Source organism: Barbus barbus (assembly GCF_936440315.1).
Source record: "Barbus barbus genome assembly, chromosome: 9".
In the NCBI taxonomy this organism is placed as follows: domain Eukaryota; kingdom Metazoa; phylum Chordata; class Actinopteri; order Cypriniformes; family Cyprinidae; genus Barbus; species Barbus barbus.
The window spans coordinates 9,570,378-9,589,986 of NC_136737.1; the positions used below are offsets into that span (position 1 = coordinate 9,570,378).

Below are 19,609 nucleotides of genomic sequence, written 5' to 3' on the forward strand. Positions count from 1 at the left end.
TATTTTTTCTCTGATTAACAAAAATTCTATTAAAAATATGCAAGGCAAGTTTATTTATATAGCACATTTCATACACAAATTAGTTTTTCATTAAAGAAAATAGCATAAAAGAAATAAATTAAGAAAAAGTAGGAAATCAAATGAACAATAAGAAGAGATAAAATGTATTCAACGGTATAAAGAGATACAGTGCACTGGGATGCAGAAAACTACATACTGTAAACTCAAACAACAAATGGTTTGTGGAAATGAACTGAAAGCATTCAAAACAAACAGACTAATCAACTCATCACTAAGAATAAGAACAAAAAAGTTACTGTAATGAACTGATCTATTGTGTTTCTAGAAAGTGTCCGTGTACCAAACAGACACTTTATTAGGCTACTCCCTTTTACTCCCCTAATGACACAAAACGCCCAGTCAACCCTGTTTGTACCAGAGCTTGGCTTTTCTCAACAGTGATCGGGAATTATAAGTGCTTCACAGAAGTCTGGATTACTCTCTCTTTTCTCAACAAGATTGTTACATTGCAAGTAAGTTTTAACCTTAACTAGTTATTTGGGGGTGTTGGTTATATTAGAATTTACAATATTGCAGATATTTTATTTTATTGTTAGAATAACAAAGAAAAACATTACTAAATGTCAAGTCGTCGGACATTGGACAATCATAATGTAAACACGGCACATGTGTAAGGAACGACTAGCAGATACAAATGGGGGTAAATAGTGTTTTTTTTGGTGTGTGTGTGTGTGTTTTCCTATAATAAATGGAACATTTGCTGACCACATATCACGTTATTACATTATCAGCACTGTTGAAATCATGTTTCAGGAATACAGTGACACACACTATGATATTCTGGTATTTGTGGAGGCTGTCCGGAAGTAATTTGTTGCCATAGCCATGGGCATAGCTTGACATTTGGACTATAGGGCAGTGCATCTCAAACACTGATTCCAAGGCAACAGAGATATCAGTGTTTAAAAGAGACAAGAGAATTGTTGTTGGTGCAGTAGTGTCAAAGACATTATTCAATCTAATCTGTGCATTAGTGTGCGCTTAACGTGCTATAAATGTTTAAAATGTTTGTGCATGTTATCTACAAACTTACAAAATTATTTTAATTTACTTTTATTATATTGTACAACAGCATTTTCAATGGCTTGACTTAAATGACTTGAATTGGGATGTTGCTATTTTGTCAGGCAGTCTTTGTCAAAATTCAGTTTTCTAGGCATTCCCAAGAATTATGTAATTGAGGATTTTGTAATGAAAAAGCACACATACATAATGGAGTGAATACAATTCATCAAGACAAAATAAAATAAAGTTCTAACAGTTTGTAAAAACAAAAACCAAAATGCTACAGACAAACGTAGAATTCTTATTTCAGAGGTTGTTACTCTGAACAGACAAAGCTGCCAGAAAATACTTTTAAAAAATGACCAATTTTGAAGAGGAATATAATTCTGAAAGCTATATTTATGTTGTTGTTTTGTGATTATATGGCATAGAAATATTTTTTTACTTTTTATTCATTTTTTCTTTAATAGATGCCATGCTATTCATAGTAACATGTCGTCATCTCCAGATCATACTGAATGGCTGATTGTCTTCACAAATCAATGCTTTACTGTATGCACTGGCATTTTTGCAGTTGTATGTCAGAAGAGTGAGGAAAACACTGTCCATCTAAGATGAGTCTCCCAGAGGAAGAGAGGTAAGACTATTTCTGTCTTCAGTTAATCATTTGAAGAACAAAAGTAGTGTTTAATATTTGATGTATATTTGCAAAAACTGTGCAATTCGCCCACATATTTTGTACCTACTTATGGGTTAAAAAAATATATATTTTTGAAGAAATAAAAGTATGTATGACAAACAGAGCTTTATAGGTGTGTCGCAGTTAACATACTATGTAATAATAATTAATGTAACCAGCGCTTCTGCCAAGATTGTTGATGTTTTGGGATTATGAATGAATAATTTTAGTTAAAAGACACTCCAACATTTTCAGCCTTTCATTCACTGCACACAGTTCAAGTCCGTTTTTCTGATTAAACTAGTTGCTTTGTTAGTTTACTTATGGTATTTTAGTTTGTGCTTTCTCATTTAATGCACATCTGGATTCACTGTCGTAAAGTTTTAGAATCACAGGTGTTTTACAGGAAAGTGTACTTCACTTGACTGTTAGTTTAACCATGATTTCATTGCTGCAGGCCTGATCATTTATTACGATGAAGTCTCGGACCAGGACATAATTTGTGTGAAATTGCAGAAAGTGCGGTGCTAAAAAGCTTCATATTGAGACTCTTATTTTTTCTCTCTCTGCTCTTTGTGTCATTAGTGTTAGATCCGGCTCACATGTGTTCAGCTCTGTGTCTGTGAAGAGTGACAGTTCATATGAAAATAAACCACCAAACTTCAGTGAGAAAACACCATCATCACCTACCAAAAGGTATTTCATTATAGTGTTACATTAGCTCCACTGTGGTGTACATTTATGTAAAACTTAACTGAATAAAACAATAAATCATAGAATGAAATTAGAGCATCTGGAGCTTCTTTCCAATACCATTACACAAATAGCCACTGGGGGACATACATCCACCATGGAAACTACATCAGGCCACTGAACACATACAAACATGAGAAGAACAAATGCACAGCTAGTGGATTTAATTACACTAAATCTCTTAAAACGAGACTGAAGCAGCTCCTGTTATAAAGTGTCTTCTTTCTCTCTCTGTTCTTTGTGTCATTAGTGTAAGATCAGGCTCACATGTGTTCAGCTCTGTGTCTGTGAAGAGTGACCAATCAATGGATAAAAACCCACTGCGCTTAAGTGAGAAAACACCATCATCACCTACCAAAAGGTATTTCATGTGTTTTACATTATAGTGTTACATTAGCTCCACTGTGGTGTACTGTATGGAGAACTTAACTGAATAAAACAATAAATAACAACAAAATCTAGAGCGTCATTTTAAACACGACTTTCCTGTGAAGAACAAAACCTTGTCAATAAGGAGTGTTTAATACTTGATGTATTTTATATTTGCAAATACTGTGCAAATTGTCCAAATGTTTTGGACCTACTTATGGGTTAAAAAAGAAGCTATTATTTTGAATAAATAAAAATATGTATCACAAACAGAGCTTTATAGGTGTCACAGATAACGTAATACGTTATAATAATTAATGTGCTCCTCACTTCTGCCATGAATGTTGATGTTTTTGGACTATGAATGCATAATTTTTTTAGCAGACACTACAAATGACTAAATATTAATATTTAAAAAAAATAAAAATACTAGACAATATACATTTGAAATTTAAAGTGTAAACCTTTCATTCACTGCACACAGTTCAAGTCAGTTCTGCTGCTATAACTAGTTGTTTATGGTATTTTCGTTGGTACTAATTTACTGCACATCTGGATTCACTGTCGTAAGTTAGTGTCGATGATTATCACCTTAATTATATGTTGTCTGCACTATGTTTGTACTTTCTGTACTGGAAGCTCATAACACCAAGACAAATTCCTTGTGTGTGCAAACACACTTGGCAATAAAGCTCTTTCTGATTCTTATTCTGGTAAAGTTTTAGAATCACAGGTTTAAGTTTAAGCATGATTTCATTGCTGAAGACCCGATCATTTATTATGATGAAGTCTTAGACCAGGACATAGTTTGTGTTAAACTGTAGAAAGTTCTAAGTGTGGTGCTAAAAATCTTAATACTGAGACTTCTATTTTTTGTGTCATTAGTGTAAGATCAGGGTCACATGTGTTCAGCTCTGTGTCTGTGAAGAGTGACAATTCAATGGGAAACACGCCAAACTTCAGTGATAAAACACCATCATCACCTACCAAAAGGTATTTCATGTGTTTAATGTGTCTAATGTAACATTATAGTGCTTGGGGTGACCCCGAATAGTCGATGATTTGATGCTTCGATATGGAGGCTGATTCCACTCCAATCTCAGTCGAATATTCGCAGGATGCTAGGATCATGCCATTTTGGCTATATGGGGGTGCTCAAATGTCTGATTTCAAATAGAACTACAGGTTTTCTCCCAATAAGTTAATATACTATAATGATAATGCTGTAAATAAGAATCTGAAAAGAAAGAAGCTTTTAATAAATATTTTAACGTGCATTAATAAATTCAACCTCCCCTATAGATTTAAGTTAAGTTTCACTTTCCATAATCAATGAGAAGCATTTTGGCGGCAGGGATTTAAAACTTTAACAAGACTCAAACTGACACAGGCAGAGTTAAAGACTGGATTTTTTTGATCAGGTGGGGTATATAATTTCTAAACATGGCAGCATAAAATGCATCGCGCTGAAGTAAAGCGCTTCATTGTAGAGTGATTATCAATGCGCAGCGCGAGCAGTACAAACAACTAATGCATAATATTAATAACTATAACTGGGACTGTCATATACATAACATTATAATGAAAACACTATTATAATAAAACGCTGTGAATTTTTAGAGTTTGGTTGCCGTGTTTCTACACGTTGTTACGTGTAGATCGCGTCCACAAAAGGAGTTCATTCAGAGACGCGCGGACACGTTCATTTCTGCGTTCAGGGCATTCTGTGCAGGTAGCCTGTAAGTCGTAATATTAACGTTATGTTTTATAAATAACGAAGCGTACTCTATATTAGAAAAATGAGTAAAATCCCTCTGATTAAAAAAACTGCTATCAAATGCTTCATTCTACTGTCATCTTCAGCGCGCGCAGCTCAAAACAGAAATGCAGAACATTAATAACTGCCATACAGCCTGCATAACGTTATAATGAGAGCACTGTTGTAATTTTTTTTTAATTATTAGGGTTTCAATGGCGTTTAATGTTAACTATCTTTTAATCAAAAAACTTTATTTTTGTATGTGCCAGGTGTCCATTACACATTTTCGCTGTGTTAACATCAGTAATTATGACTGTCTCTTGGTCATGTATTTTGACCACGCCCCCAAATATATGGTATAAATTCACCATGGAAACCACATCAGGCCACTGAACATACATACATGAGAAGGACAAATGCACTGCTAGTGGATTTAATTATACTAAATCTCTTAAAATAAGACTGAAGTATATCTCTTATAATAAAGTGTTTTCTCTCTCTCTCTCTCCTCTTTGTGTCATCAGTGAGAGATCAGCCTCACATTTGTTCAGCTCTGCATCTCTGAAGAGTGACCATTCGAGGAAGGATGCCAACTTCAGAGAGAAAACACCATCATCGCCTACCAAAAGGTATTTTCTGTTTTGAATTATGAATTTGTGTTAACTATGATAAAAATTACAAAATAAAACAAGACTCTTAGAGTGTTACATGGCTTTCATTCTTCCTATGTGATGATTGTGTTTCTGCCTGCTTCCATTTTGCAGCTTACCATATACCCACTAATTTCATATTTTTCAGAACTGTTTGAATTATTTTTGTATTTTTGATAACTCACTGGTGCTGAAACAGAGAGCTTAATGAACCTTTAATGACCTCGGTCTGAGCTTATTCAAATGAGACTGAAGAACCTAGTAAAGTGTTTTTTTTCTCCCTGTTCTTTGTGTCATTAGTGTAAGATCAGGCTCACATGTGTTCAGCTCTGAGTCTGTGAAGAGTGACGGTTCAATGATTCTTCCACTACAATTCAGTGAGGAAACACTATCATCTGCCAAAAGGTATTTCACGTGTCTCTTGTTGTTGATCACACTGTGTTAGAAAATAATTCTGTGTCTACATTTCACATCAACCCTTTTTCTTTACTGATGAATGCTGAGTAGGAATAAAATGCTGGTTTGAGTGTTTGATGGTTCGCCCCAAATGATAAAGACAACTGTGCTCCTGTTAGATTCCATGTGTTTTCTTTCTTTCTTGGTGTGATTTAGTTACAAAGGACAGAAGACAACAGTAAATATCGGTGCGGAATTTACACGGTGGCAAACATTAAAAGCACAGAAGGGATTGAAGAGTGATGTGGAACTGGCAAATTTTCTTCTCAACAGGTTTGGACACAAGATACCACAGTTTACCTTGCACTGTTAAATTTACAACATAAGCTACCATGGCATAAGTTGGAATTCATTTTTGCAAGAGAGTAAGCCATAAAATTTAACTTGGCTTTTGCAAATTTGCTGCTTTGAATTTGAGGGAAAAAAACACAAAAATAAACTGATCTCAAGATCAGTATACCATTATCAGCATGTCATTTATCTGTTCACAAAGTGCTTTTTCCAAAGGATATATTGGATATATCAATATTGTCTAGAAACACCATTTTATTTTAAATTACTGTGAACACTGGACAAATTTATTTTGCTAACAGGGTTCAATATGAAAAATCAGACTCAGAATTCCAGACGTACCGCCTCCGTAAAGACTTCAGTGAAAATCGCCTCTGGATCTTTCAGGTAGGAAGGTCTTCTTTTGGCTTTTGAACAGCCTTCATACCAAAAATCATAATGGTATAGCAGAGAAGTGTAATCACTTATGTAATCACTGTATGTTATATTTGTGTTGCATTTATAGTCTCACAAATTTATCAAATAAAAAATAGGCTACTGTAGCGTGTCACTAGCTTAACGTTCAGTATGGGCCAATTGATCAGAAGAAAGGAGCGACTACTGGAGAGAGGAAGACAGCACAGCAGGTGAGTGAACAATCAATACAAAGTCTTGTTTTCTGATTCTGTTTGATTTTGTATTAGGAGAAAAATGCGCTCTTTAGCTTTTTGCTTAAAATGTGTAAATCACATAGGTAAACAATTAAAGTACAATATATGATAATATCCACATTCTTGTTGTTTTTTTTTTTTTTTACAGGTACGTGGACTCAGATTTGGACAGCAGTTTTGAACACTTTTGACTCAACTGGAAACAGATTCTCATAAACTTATGAAAAATAAAAGAATAAAATAAAACTCTTGCAAAAATTCATCACTGTGTCAGATTCCTTGTAACACAACAAGATTAAAGAAAACAATAGACAATGCTTTCACACAAAATCTTGCGATCAATAACTTGAATACCTTAAAAAATGTGATAAAATAGACAATTTGATTCAATATACAGAAAGAAGTTCAGAATTTTCAATCTCAGTTGCAAATGAATCACTTTCTCGTCAAAACTCAATAGCCTGTCGAATGTGAATCAGAGGCTCAAGATTTGACAAATTAATTCAGTTAACCCGAGTTCATGAATTGAATAGATGAGTTCAGAGAACTGTTGATTCTTTAAGATTAGTTCAGGATCAGAGTTAATGTCTTTCGTTGAGAAATCAAAAAGGGAAAAAGTAGAAAAAACAAGATGATCTCAATGAGTCCGAGTCCCGTTTGTCCAAAAGTAAAAGAAAGAGTCCTCATACCAGTTTGATCAAAACACAGTTCAACAGAGAAAACGTTTCTGTGGGTGGCTCGCCATATACAAATTGCACCTCGTGCATCCAGCCTGAATCAGTTAACTCATCACAGAAGAACTCGAATCTCACAACCCAGCCTTGTAAAAACACAAGGCAGAACATTTTATGGGGTGGCCGAAAGGGGCCAGTAAAAATGTTAGGGTTGCACTGGCACAATAATCCAATGGCAGACAATATTTTTTTGGCGTTGGTTGGGGGGGCCAATGGGGTGGCCAGTGTCATTTTAGGGGTGGCGCCACTGGTTTGAAGATCGCTCAGTGTAGCTGCCTCATCTCACTGGCTCTCTCTCTAGCAAAATCAAGAACTTTCTCTCACGCGTTCAGCAAGTAGCAGATAGGCGGGGCTTGGCTCACTGCTGCTACTAGCTCTTAAAGAGCCCATCACCACATTTAATCAGCGATTTCTTTCTGATTCTTCCTTAACTTGCATATATTATTGGGTTTTATTCCTTCATTCATTTTATTTTCACTGGTAGCCTGGGTTACCCGGATTACACTATTTATTAATAAAATTGAAGTAGTTTTGTCTATTTTATGTTCTGGTAAATTTGTAGTTAAATGTATAACTAGCACAACTTAATTGATGTATGTACTGTTGCTTGACTGCAATTTATTCTCGATGTAAAACGTATATGTTTTAAAGGGTTACTCCACTCCAAAATTAAAATTTTGTCATTAATCACTTACCCCCATGTCATTCCAAACCCATAATAGCTTTGTTCTTCTTCGGAACACAATTTAAGATATTTTGGATGAGAACCGGGAGGCTTGTGACTGTTCCACTGACTACCAAACAATTAACAATGTCAAGGCCCAGAAAAGTACGAAAGACATCGTCAAAATAATCTGCCATCACTGGTTCAACTGTAATTTTACGAAACTACGAGAATACTTTTTTTACGCAAAGAAAACAAAAATAACGACTTTATTCAACAATTTGTCTCCTTTTGGAGAGTAGCCGCTGGACGCAAACTACGTGTGCTGTTCTGTGTCAGCCACACCACACGGATACGCTTTCTATGTTTGTTTACTCTTTGATTTGAACGAAAACAGCATATCCATGTGGCTTCAGCGTATTCTCATAGCTTTGGAAAATTACGGTTGAACCACTGATGGCAGATGGACTATTTTAATTATGTCTTTCATACTTTTCTGGGCTTGACAGTGTTAATTGTTTGGTAGTCAATAGGACAGTCACAAGCCTCCCGGTTTTCATCCAGAATATCCTAAATTATGTTCGGAAGACGAAAAAAGCTTTTATGGGTTTGGAACGACATGGGAGTAAGTGATTAATGACAAATTTTTCATTTTGGGGTGGAGTAACCCTTTAAGCATATGTTTAATTTGTTTTGCTCTGTTTTTTGCACGTTTTTAGGATCTTGAGAACAAAATAATCGTATTTTTGAAAAATGAGCTGGAAAAGTTGAAGAAAATACTACAAAAAGTGAACACACAATACTTTGTGCAAGACTTTAACGAGGGCATGTGCAGTATCAAAGAAGCAGCTCTGGATATCGCACTCTATTTCCTAAGAGAAATGAAGCAAGATAATCTTGCAGATACTCTGGAGGGTAAGATGCTCATGAAATAACAATCTGAGATATTGTCATGTATACAATCTAAGAGTGATGCATAACTATGTGCTTTTACTCATTTCTGTGTATTTAGATGAACTCGTCCTCATTCATCAGCGACAGCTGAAATCAAACCTGAAGAGAAAGTATCAATGTGTGTTTGAAGGAATTGCAAAGCATGGGGACTCTACACTTCTGAATAGCATCTACACAGATCTCTATATCACTCTGGGTGGTAGTGAACAGGTCAATACTGAACATGAGGTAAGACAGATTGAGGCTGCTTTCAGGCGTGCTGACTCACAAGAGATACAGGTTGAATGCACAAATGTGTTTGAATCATCTGAACAAGACAAGCAGATCAGAACTGTACTGACAAAAGGAGTTGCTGGCATCGGAAAATCAGTTTCTGTGCAAAAGTTTGTTCTGGATTGGGCTGAAGAAAAAGAAAATCAGGACATCAGCTTTGTATTTCCACTTCCTTTCCGGGAGATGAACTTAAAGGAGGAAGAAAAGCAAAGTTTTATGAGCCTTATAAGTCAGTTTTTCCCAGAGACCAAAGGACTGAACCTCACAAGAAGGAATCAGTTCAAAGTTCTGTTCATCCTTGATGGATTGGATGAATGCCGACTTCCTCTAAACTTTGAGGGTAATGAAACGTGGCGTGATGTATCGTCACCAGCCTCTCTGGATGTTCTCCTCACAAACCTCATCAAGGGAAATCTGTTTCCTTCTTCTCTCATTTGGATCACCACCAGACCAGCAGCTGCCAGTAAGATTCCTCCAGACTGTATCGACCGGGTGACAGAGATACGAGGATTCAATGATGCACAAAAGGAGGAGTACTTCAGAAAAAGATTCACAGATGAGAATCAGGCCAAAGAAATCATTGATCATGTTAAAAAATCAAGGAGTCTTTTTATCATGTGCTACATCCCAGTCTTCTGCTGGATTTCAGCCACTGTTCTCCAGAATATTTTGGAAATGAAAAGAAAAAATTATATGAAAAATGCCAAGGTTGTTGATGCCTCAAATACTGAAGACACTCCCAAGACTCTGACACAAATGTACACCCACTTTCTCCGCTTTCAGATCCAGCAGAGCAGAAGAAAGTATGATGTTTCCTGGGATAAAGATGCCATCCTTTCACTGGGAAAACTGGCGTTTCAACAGCTGGAAAGAAACAACCTGATCTTCTATGACACAGACCTGGAAGCCTGTGGTATTGATGTCTCTAAAGCATCAATGTATTCAGGCATGTGTACCCAGATCTTTAAGGAGGAAACAGGGATCATTCTTGGTACCATGTACTGCTTTGTTCACTTGAGCATTCAGGAGTTTGTTGCAGCCCTTTATGCACATCTGTGTCTAGACCTAAACAACAAAAATGTGTTTGATCAAGAGTCTACGGAACAGGACAACAAAAATGAAACCTTGATTGATTTGCTCAAGACTGCAGTAGACAAGGCACTCGAGAGTGACAGTGGACATCTGGACCTTTTCCTTCGATTCCTCCTCGGTCTGTCTCTTGAGTCCAATCGTCCACTTTTAAGAGGTCTGTTGAAACAGCAAGACAGCAATGACCAGAGCTACAAGGAAATAGTTCAGTATATCAAGCAGAAATTAGACTGTAATCTATCTCCAGAGAGATCCATCAATCTGTTCCATTGCCTGAATGAACTGAACGACCAAACTCTGGTGAAAGAAATTCAAAGCCAACTTAACAAAGGAAGTCTCTCATCTGCTGACCTTTCTCCTGCCCAGTGGTCTGCTGTGGCCTTTGTGTTGTTGACGTCAGAGGAGGAGCGGGAGGAGTTTGATCTACAGAAATTCAAGAAATCAGATGAATGTTTCTTTAGACTACTGGAAGTTGTCAAAACCTCCAAAAGAGCTCTGTAAGTCATTTTTGCACTCATTTGAAAAGTACATTAAGACACCTATAATTAGTTTTGAATCTAAACCATGCATCTTTCATACATATTTACATATATAATATATCCTTTATATATATAATTTATTTAGGTCTAATGATTGCTCAGTCAGATCAGATCACAGAGTGGAATTGCTCTTTCTTAATAGCTAGCAGAAAATAAGTGCAATTTACCTCACTGACCATTGCAAAACTTGACAAAAAACAACAAAAAAAGAAAGCTTGATACTTGTCTAAATCAAGCAAACAAGTGCTCTAATGATAAATAGCTTAACAATGATTGCCATTTGGAACGGTATTGATTAAATGTTGAAAGAATAAGCATCGAATCCTCCACACACATGCCATATAGTAGCCAGGTCTTCTTCTTTCTGTTTACGGACATGACATAACAATGCAAAGACGAATGATTAATATTTGTATTTAGCAAATATATTGTATGTATTCAATTTCAGTTTGTATGTTGGTATTTTTCCCGTTGTAGGTTAAATGATTGTGACTTAACAGGCACAAGTTGTTCAGCTCTGGCTACAGCTCTTGTATCAGACTCCAGTCTGAAAGAGCTGAACATGAACAATAATAATCTCCAGGATTCAGGAGTGAAGCAACTCTGCATTGGACTGAAAAGTATAAATTGTAAATTAGAGATACTGTGGTAAGTTGTGAGACAACAGACAAAAAGTGTCATTTGTTTTAAATATTCTTCAGGAGCATGTATTGTACATTTTTTTTACATTTTAGAATGTATACACATTGACAAACTGTTTATTTTCAGGCTCAGTAAGTGTGATCTAACAGGGAAAAGTTGTTCAGCTCTGGCTTCAGTTCTCCATTCAGACTCCAGCAGTCTGAAAGATCTTGACCTGAGCAACAATAATCTGCAGGATTCAGGAGTGAAGCTGCTCTCTGATGGACTGAAAGAGAACCATAAACTAGTGAAACTCAGGTGAGTTGATGTGTAACATATTAAAGGTCTCTAGGACTTTTTGTTTGTTTCATTTTCAGCCAGGGTCAACAGTGTGACATATATGAAGAGTTCAGATGCAAAAGCCTCTATGTGCTGTTTTTGAAATTGTCTTCTAAAATTATAATTTTTATCAGGCTGCTATGTATATGTTCAATTATTTCGCTTAAATGTTTTCAGTATGAATTAAACAGACATTATATTACATTTGATTACTCACTTAAGCTCATAACGCCCTGTTTTTGGGTAAAAATCTGAAAAATATAACTTCTCTTTGAAGTAAACATATGTTAATCCATACATCTTTATCCAGTGTAGAGAAGTGTACAGGAGTTATTTTTCTTCTCAGGGAATGCACGGACTTCCTGACAAAAATTACAGCCACAGATGTTTTTAAATTCATTTTTTAATCTTAATAATTTAAAATTTCTAATGAATTATAGTTATGGACCCCCTGCATGTTAACAGGTCACCCTGCAGTTTTCTATGAAATATAATTTTATAGCCTGTATTCATTACCAGATACTCTGTTTTGTTTACTATAATGAAATAGTGTTATTACAATAGTAATATTGTAATAACACCAGTGCTACATACAAGAAAAGTGAACATATAGCCCTATTCAGTCACAAGTTTCTGTTTCTGAAAATATTTTTTATTTAATTGATTCAGTCTATAATTGATAATTTAGCTGAATGTTACATTTTTACGCCTGTTCTAGACTCTCTGAGTGTAATGTGACAGAACAAGGTTATAAAGCTCTGGCTTCAGCTCTGAGATCAAACCCTTCACACCTGATAGAGCTGGATCTCACAGGAAATGATCCTGGACAATCAGGAGTGAAGCAGCTCAATGATTTACTACAGGATCCAAACTATCAGCTGAAGACACTGAGGTGAGACATGATGCAATAATACAAAGTAATTGACGTGCAGGAATTAAATTAAATTTAATTTAATTAAATTTAATTAAATCCTTCCCTTCACGCAGTTTCAGAACCAGATGTTGTTTTTCACCAAGTTTAAAATGAATTGAATTCTGCTTCATCTTCTCTTCTCCAGGCTTTTGGGTCCTGCTGCAGAAGAAGCCTGTCAGTATGTGACTGGAATTGTGGGTAAAAACCCGTTACTCCTGAGAGAACTGAATCTGAGTGAACATGAACTAGGAGACACACGAGTGAATCAGATCACTGCTCTACTGCAGGATAAACACTGTAAACTCAAAACACTTCAGTGAGTATTTATTATGGTACATTTAAAGTATCTTAAATCATTATATCATTATAATTAATACTCCTCAGTGATCACTGAATGTTGGCATCAAGTCCTTTGTGTGTGTAAATTGTCTCCTGTTCATCATTTTAGTCTGCGTGATTGTGGTCTAACAGAGGAAAGCTGTTCAGCTCTCGCTACAGTCCTGAGATCAAACTCCAGTCTGAAAGAACTTGACATGAGCAACAATAATCTGCAGGATTCAGGAGTGAAGAAACTCCAGAACGGATTAGATAATACACACTGCACACTGCAGAAACTCGGGTATGTAAATTAAATGAAAATATTTTAATTCAAAAACATTTTCTTTGGTTCAAATTTAAAACTACTCTAGTAGACTTAGACTCTAGTAGGAAATATTATTCTTATGTCAGCACTTATTAATCGGTTTTTTTATTCACTAACCTGAAGAGGTACAAAAAAGTTCGAAACTTTACTTTTTAACAGCAGTAGTTTTTTTTAACAGTATTCTCAATAATACAAAATAAGTTTTTCAATAATATGTATTATATAAAAGTATTAATATTAATATGACTACACACCTCTTCTGTAGACTTTCAGACTGCAGTATCACTGAAGAAGGTTATAAAGCTCTGGCTTCAGCTCTGAGATCAAACCCTTCACACCTGATAGAGCTGGATCTCACAGAAAATGATCCTGGACAATCAGGAGTGAAGCAGCTCAATGATTTACTACAGGATCCAAACTGTCAACTGAAGACACTGAGGTGAGTTTTATTAAAGTTGCCATAGAATGCACTGATAGAATATTTTAAATTGTTCTCTGATATCTACATAGAGACGGTTTTACATGTCCATTTACAACCCTAGGATTTCTGCCTAGAATGAAATGGTCTGTTACTACCTTATTTGGAAGGGTCATGAATAAAAATGTTGAGCTCTTCTCTGATATCCAATACTATTTCAATACTTTCTCGTGCAGTTATATCTTTGGGTATTTATACTGTAAATAAAATGCGGGCATCAGGGAGCCGCTATTAATATGCTGGGCATTGAAACGGCTTTCAAATGCTCGATCACTTTTTAGTTTCACTTTCACTTTCGAGATTTACTATAGCACATACTCTGTTTATACTATGGAGTGGCAGTACTTACCACACATTTTACAAGATCAGATGCTTGTCAGTGGTGCTCAGGATCTGTAAATCATTCGCCATCATCCTCAGTCATCTCTCCTGATTCTGTTTATGTGGTAAGTGAAATCTTATGTACTGCAATGTAACTGGGTACTGCTAGCAAGAAGCTAACCACTCCCTTTAGTGGCTCGCGTTATTTTATTAGCATGCGTTATTTGCTTTCCGTGCCTTTCTGAATACAGACACCAACAGTGACGTGCAGAGAGTTCCTCAGGGGCAGGGGCTCAAATGTAAAAAAGGGGCAATATGAGGAAAAAAAAAATATAGGTCAAAAGATTGGAAACATTTCTATTTTAGCAAGAAGTCACTTATAGTCATCAAATCTGCATTTATTTGATCAACATTTTAATATACTTTATTTATTTACTTAATGCATTTTATGCAATGCTGATTTATTAGCAATGTTGAAAACCTGTCATACGTTTTTGGTCAGGATTCTTTGATGAATAAAAAGTTAAATAAGAACAGCATTTTTAAAAAATATAACTTTTGTAACAATATAGCCTACACCACCGTTATAAAGCTTGAGGTCAGTATTTATTTATTACTATATCAGTCAGTCAAGCAAAACGCGCGCAACACGTGTGGTCTTCACGGAGGACCCGTACAGGTTCGGGTCTATATTTTAAATGGTCAGCCAGGTCCAGGTCGGGTCCCAATCTATTACTTCAGGTCCCGGGTCTGTTTAACGTTGTGTGTAATACCCGAGTCGATCGGAGAATATGCACCCGCCAGTGATCAGTGTCAGTCAGCATGCAAACTTGCAGTTTGTAAAATTAGGATGAGAAAATTGTGAGCGGGAAATAAGGTGAAAATAAATAAAAAAAACACACATTACCTCAGCCGCCAGAATCAGAGTGCGGGCGGAGTTAATGTTAGTAGCCTGCAAGCAGACGGTGATCATGGATTCCTTCATGAGTGACGTGAAAAAAAAAGCTGAAACAAAACTGAAGAGACGCACCTGTTATCGCACGCAGTAAAGCACTTCTTGTTCTATGCGTTTTGTTTTTTTTTATTTTGCAAAAAAAAAAGTCTTTATTAGGCTACAACCAACAAAAAGTTATTGTAGGTTAAACGCAACAGTCGGGTAGTACATTAAAGGCATTTCTCGTGTCTGCACGGGTTTGGTTCCCACTTTCAAATAAAATACGGGTCCGGGTCGATTCCGTGCAGCACATTTACGGGTCTCTTCGGGTTCGGGTTCGAATTCTTGGACCCGTGAAGACATCTAGCTTAGAGCCCCCAAAGCCAACCCATCCCTGCACTTCACATCCCCTACACAGCCTGGAACATAACATTTATTTCCATGATCTGCCATTTTCGCTATTATCCTCGCTTGTTTCTTCACAATACCTGCAGAACTGCTGATGGTTCGACTGGCGCCTGGCCTAGAACATGGGTGGGTATATGCAAATATTGGGGGTGTAACTATTAGTGATCCCGACTGTAACGTCACAGTCGGTGTTATGTTCTGATTCGCCTATTTTTCAGTGGTCTTTTGCATTCAGGAGATTTACATAAGAAGGAGGAAACAATGGTGTTTGAGGCTCAATGTCATTTCCATGAACAGAACTCGTATTATTAAACTATGTCAAGCTAAAAACAGTTTTCCATTCTTGTCTTTCTTTCTTCAGTGGCAATAAATTTATTTTTTGGAAGAAAACATTACAGAATCTTTCTCCATATAGTGGACTTCAATGGTTCCCAATGTTTTGAACTTCCAAATTGCAGTTTTAATGCAGCTTCAAAGGGCTCTAAACAATCCCAGCCACGGAATAAGGGTCTTATCTAACAAAACGATAGCTCATCTTGCACTAGCTTGACATCATGCATTGCATAATCAAGCACACGAGACTTAGGCAAAAGTACCAACCCAGTGTTTACAAAGCGAACATGCAAAGAAAGTCAAACGCCCTTTACAAAATAAGGTAAAGCAATGATGTCGTACGATTTTGAGGTTGGATGAGAAAATGAGATTGAGTTTATCACTTTACCCTACCTTTTTGAACCAAATAAAAATTTTAAAAGCTTTGAATTTATTAAAAGCTCTGTCACAAGCATTTGAAAAGAAGTCATAATATGGCAGGTAACGTCAAAGTTCTTCTCCTGTCTGCAGGTTTTTGGGTCCTGCTGCAGATGAAGCCGGTCAGTATGTGACTGGAATTGTGGGTAAAAACCCGTTACTCCTGAGAGAGCTGAATCTGAGTGAACATGATCTAGGAGACACACGAGTGAATCAGATCGCTGCTCTACTGCGGGATAAACACTGTAAACTCAACACACTGATGTGAGTATTGTTTTTTATTTATTATTACATATTTAAAGTATCTTAAAGAAATCAGATGACCAAAATAAAATATTTCTCAGTACTCACTGACTGTTGGCATCAAAATCTTTGTGCTGGTAAATTCTCCTTCTCATGTTCATCATTTTAGTCTGCGTAAGTGTGGTCTAATAGAGAAAAGCTGTTCAGCTCTCGCTACAGTCCTGAGATCAAACTCCAGTCTGAAAGAACTTGACATGAGCAACAATAATCTGCAGGATTCAGGAGTGAAGAAACTCCAGAACGGATTAGAAAATACAAACTGCACACTGCAGAAACTCAGGTGAGTGATTAAAATCATAGTGTTAAACTATTTTTTAACACTAGAGAACTAAAGAAATGGCAAACAAATGTTCTTCTTTAGCAGTAATGATTTGTTTTTTTGTTCTTTGTTTGTTTTTAATCTAACGTTTTATTCACCTTCTTCGCCTTACCTTTTTTTAACAATATAAAATAATTTCTAAAAAGTTTTAAATGTTTCAATTGTGTTAAGATGTTTTATTTTGAACTTTTCTGTAGACTTTCTAACTGCAGTATCACTGAAGAAGGTTATAAAGCTCTGGCTTCAGCTCTGAGATCAAACCCTTCACACCTGATAGAGCTGGATCTCACAGGAAATGATCCTGGACAATCAGGAGTGAAGCAGCTCAATGATTTACTACAGAATGGACATTATCAATTGAAGACTATCAGGTGATTAAAACTTCACATTTTTGGGACTTATTGAAAGACATGAAGTCCACTGTATGAAACTAGGTAAAAGGCTCAAATGGTCTACTGTGGAACTGGAATGACAGGAAGAGGACTTTTTAGTCTCAATACTAGAGACTAAATACTATACACAATACTCAATACTACAATATTTTTTAGTTTTAACACAATCAATCCACTCAATTTAATTTCCAACACAAGTTTCATGACAAAATATAATTTCTTAAATTATTTGAAAAAAAGTACACTCTACTGTAGAAATGCACAGTACATAAAATTAAGATGAAATTATGAAAAAAATAATAATAATTATATATATATATATATATATAAGAATAAGAAGAAAAATAAAAATTCATAAAAATCTACTTCCTGTAGGTTTTTGAAAATACCTGCTGCAGAGGAAGCATGTGAGTATCTCACTGAAGCTCTTGGTACAAGTCCATTACTTCTGACAGAACTGGATCTGAGTGAAGATAAATTAGGAGATCTGGATGGAGAGAAGCTCTCTGCTCTTTTAATGGACTCTCATAGCAAAGTGGAGAAAATCAAGTGAGTGAACATGATTTTATACATTACAGGTGCTGGTCATAAAATTAGAATATCTTGAAAAAGTTGATTTATTTCAGTAATGCCATTCAAAAAGTGAAACTTGTATATTAGATTCTTTCATTACACACAGACTGGTATATTTCAAATGTTTATTTCCTTTAATTTTGATGATTATAACTGACAACTAATGAAAGTCCCAAATTCAGTATCTCAGAAAATTAGAATATCAATTAAGACCAATGCAAAAAAAAATATGTTTTAGAAATGTTGGCCAACTGAAAAGTATGAGCATGTACAGCACTCAATATTTAGTTGGGGCTCCTTTGGCCTGGATTACTGCAGCAATGCGGCGTGGCATGGAGTCGATCAGTCTGTGGCACTGCTCAGGTGTTATGAGAGCCCATGTTGCTCTGATAGTGGCCTTCAGCTCTTCTGAACTGTTGGGTCTGGCGTATTGCATCTTCCTCGTCACAATACCCCATAGGTTTTCTATGGGGTTAAGGTCAGGCGAGTTTGCTGGCCAATCAAGAACAGGGATACCATGGTCCTTAAACCAGGTACTGGTAGCTTTGGCAGTGTGTGCAGGTGCCAAGTCCTGTTGGAAAATGAAATCTGCATCTCCATAAAGTTGGTCAGCAGCAGGAAGCATGAAGTTCTCTAAAACTTCCTGGTAGACGTCTGCGTTGACCTTGGACCTCAGAAAACACAATGGACCAACACCGGCAGATGACATGGCACCCCAAACCATCAATGACTGTGGAAACTTTACACTGGACCTCAAGCAACGTGGATTATGTGCCTCTCCCCTCTTCCTCCAGACTCTGGGACCTTGATTTGCAAAGGAAATGCAAAATTGACTTTCATCAGAGAACATAACTTTGGACCACTCAGCAGCAGTCCAGTCCTTTTTGTCTTTAGCCCAGGCAAGACGCTTCTGACGCGGTCTCTTGTTCAAGAGTGACTTGACAAGGAATGCGACAGCTGAAACCCATGTCTTGGATACGTCTGTGCGTGGTGGTTCTTGAAGCACTGACTCCAGCTGCAGTCCATTCTTTGTGAATCTCCCCCACATTTTTGAATGGGTTTTGTTTCACAATCCTCTCCAGGGTGCGGTTATCCCTATTGCTTGTACACTTTTTTCTACCACATCTTGTCCTTCCCTTCGCCTCTCTATTAATGTGCTTGGACACAGAGCTCTGTGAACAGCCAGCCTCTTTAGCAATGACCTTTTGTGTCTTGCCCTCCTTGAGCAAGGCGTCAATGGTCGTCTTTTGGACAACTGTCAAGTCAGCAGTCTTCCCCATGATTGTGTAGCCTACAGAACTAGACTGAGAGACCATTTAAAGGCTTTTGCAGGTGTTTTGAGTTAATTAGCTGATTAGAGTGTGGCACCAGGTGTCTTCAATATTGAACATTTTCACAATATTCTAATTTTCTGAGATACTGAATTTGGGACTTTCATTAGTTGTCAGTTATAATCATCAAAATTAAAGGAAATAAACATTTGAAATATATCAGTCTGTGTGTAATGAATGAATCTAATATACAAGTTTCACTTTCTGAATGGTGTTACTGAAATAAATCAACTTTTTCATGATATTCTAATTTTATGACCAGCACCTCTTCTCTTTATTCAGTGGAAAAGACTATGAGATCAGATATGAAGAGCTATTAATCTGATGTGTGTTGAATA

At 36.4% G+C, this 19,609-nt stretch overlaps 3 protein-coding genes across 3 annotated transcripts in view; all 3 read left to right on the forward strand.

The window, feature by feature from the left end:
* The window catches only part of LOC306874981 (NACHT, LRR and PYD domains-containing protein 12-like), a 123,303-nt gene that overhangs the window by 37,176 nt on the left and 66,518 nt on the right, over positions 1 to 19,609 (forward strand). The gene's annotated exons all lie outside the window — the stretch shown is intronic.
* Positions 417 to 16,785, forward strand: LOC306874565 (protein NLRC3-like; the record flags this gene model as incomplete). The annotated part of the gene is made up of 17 exons (XM_079424708.1): positions 417 to 533; positions 1,661 to 1,723; positions 2,351 to 2,461; positions 2,769 to 2,879; positions 3,773 to 3,880; positions 5,171 to 5,275; positions 5,597 to 5,701; positions 5,909 to 6,025; positions 6,346 to 6,430; positions 8,811 to 9,006; positions 9,104 to 10,904; positions 11,715 to 11,885; positions 12,625 to 12,705; positions 12,965 to 13,017; positions 13,291 to 13,438; positions 16,447 to 16,475; positions 16,766 to 16,785. The coding sequence occupies exons 2-17, from the start codon at positions 1,701 to 1,703 to the stop codon at positions 16,783 to 16,785; spliced, it is 3,264 nt and encodes a 1,087-aa protein (XP_079280834.1). The 5' UTR covers positions 417 to 533; positions 1,661 to 1,700.
* LOC306875111 (ribonuclease inhibitor-like) lies at positions 16,417 to 18,159 on the forward strand. The gene is made up of 3 exons (XM_079425519.1): positions 16,417 to 16,936; positions 17,173 to 17,346; positions 17,743 to 18,159. The coding sequence occupies exons 1-3, from the start codon at positions 16,851 to 16,853 to the stop codon at positions 17,918 to 17,920; spliced, it is 438 nt and encodes a 145-aa protein (XP_079281645.1). The 5' UTR covers positions 16,417 to 16,850; the 3' UTR covers positions 17,921 to 18,159.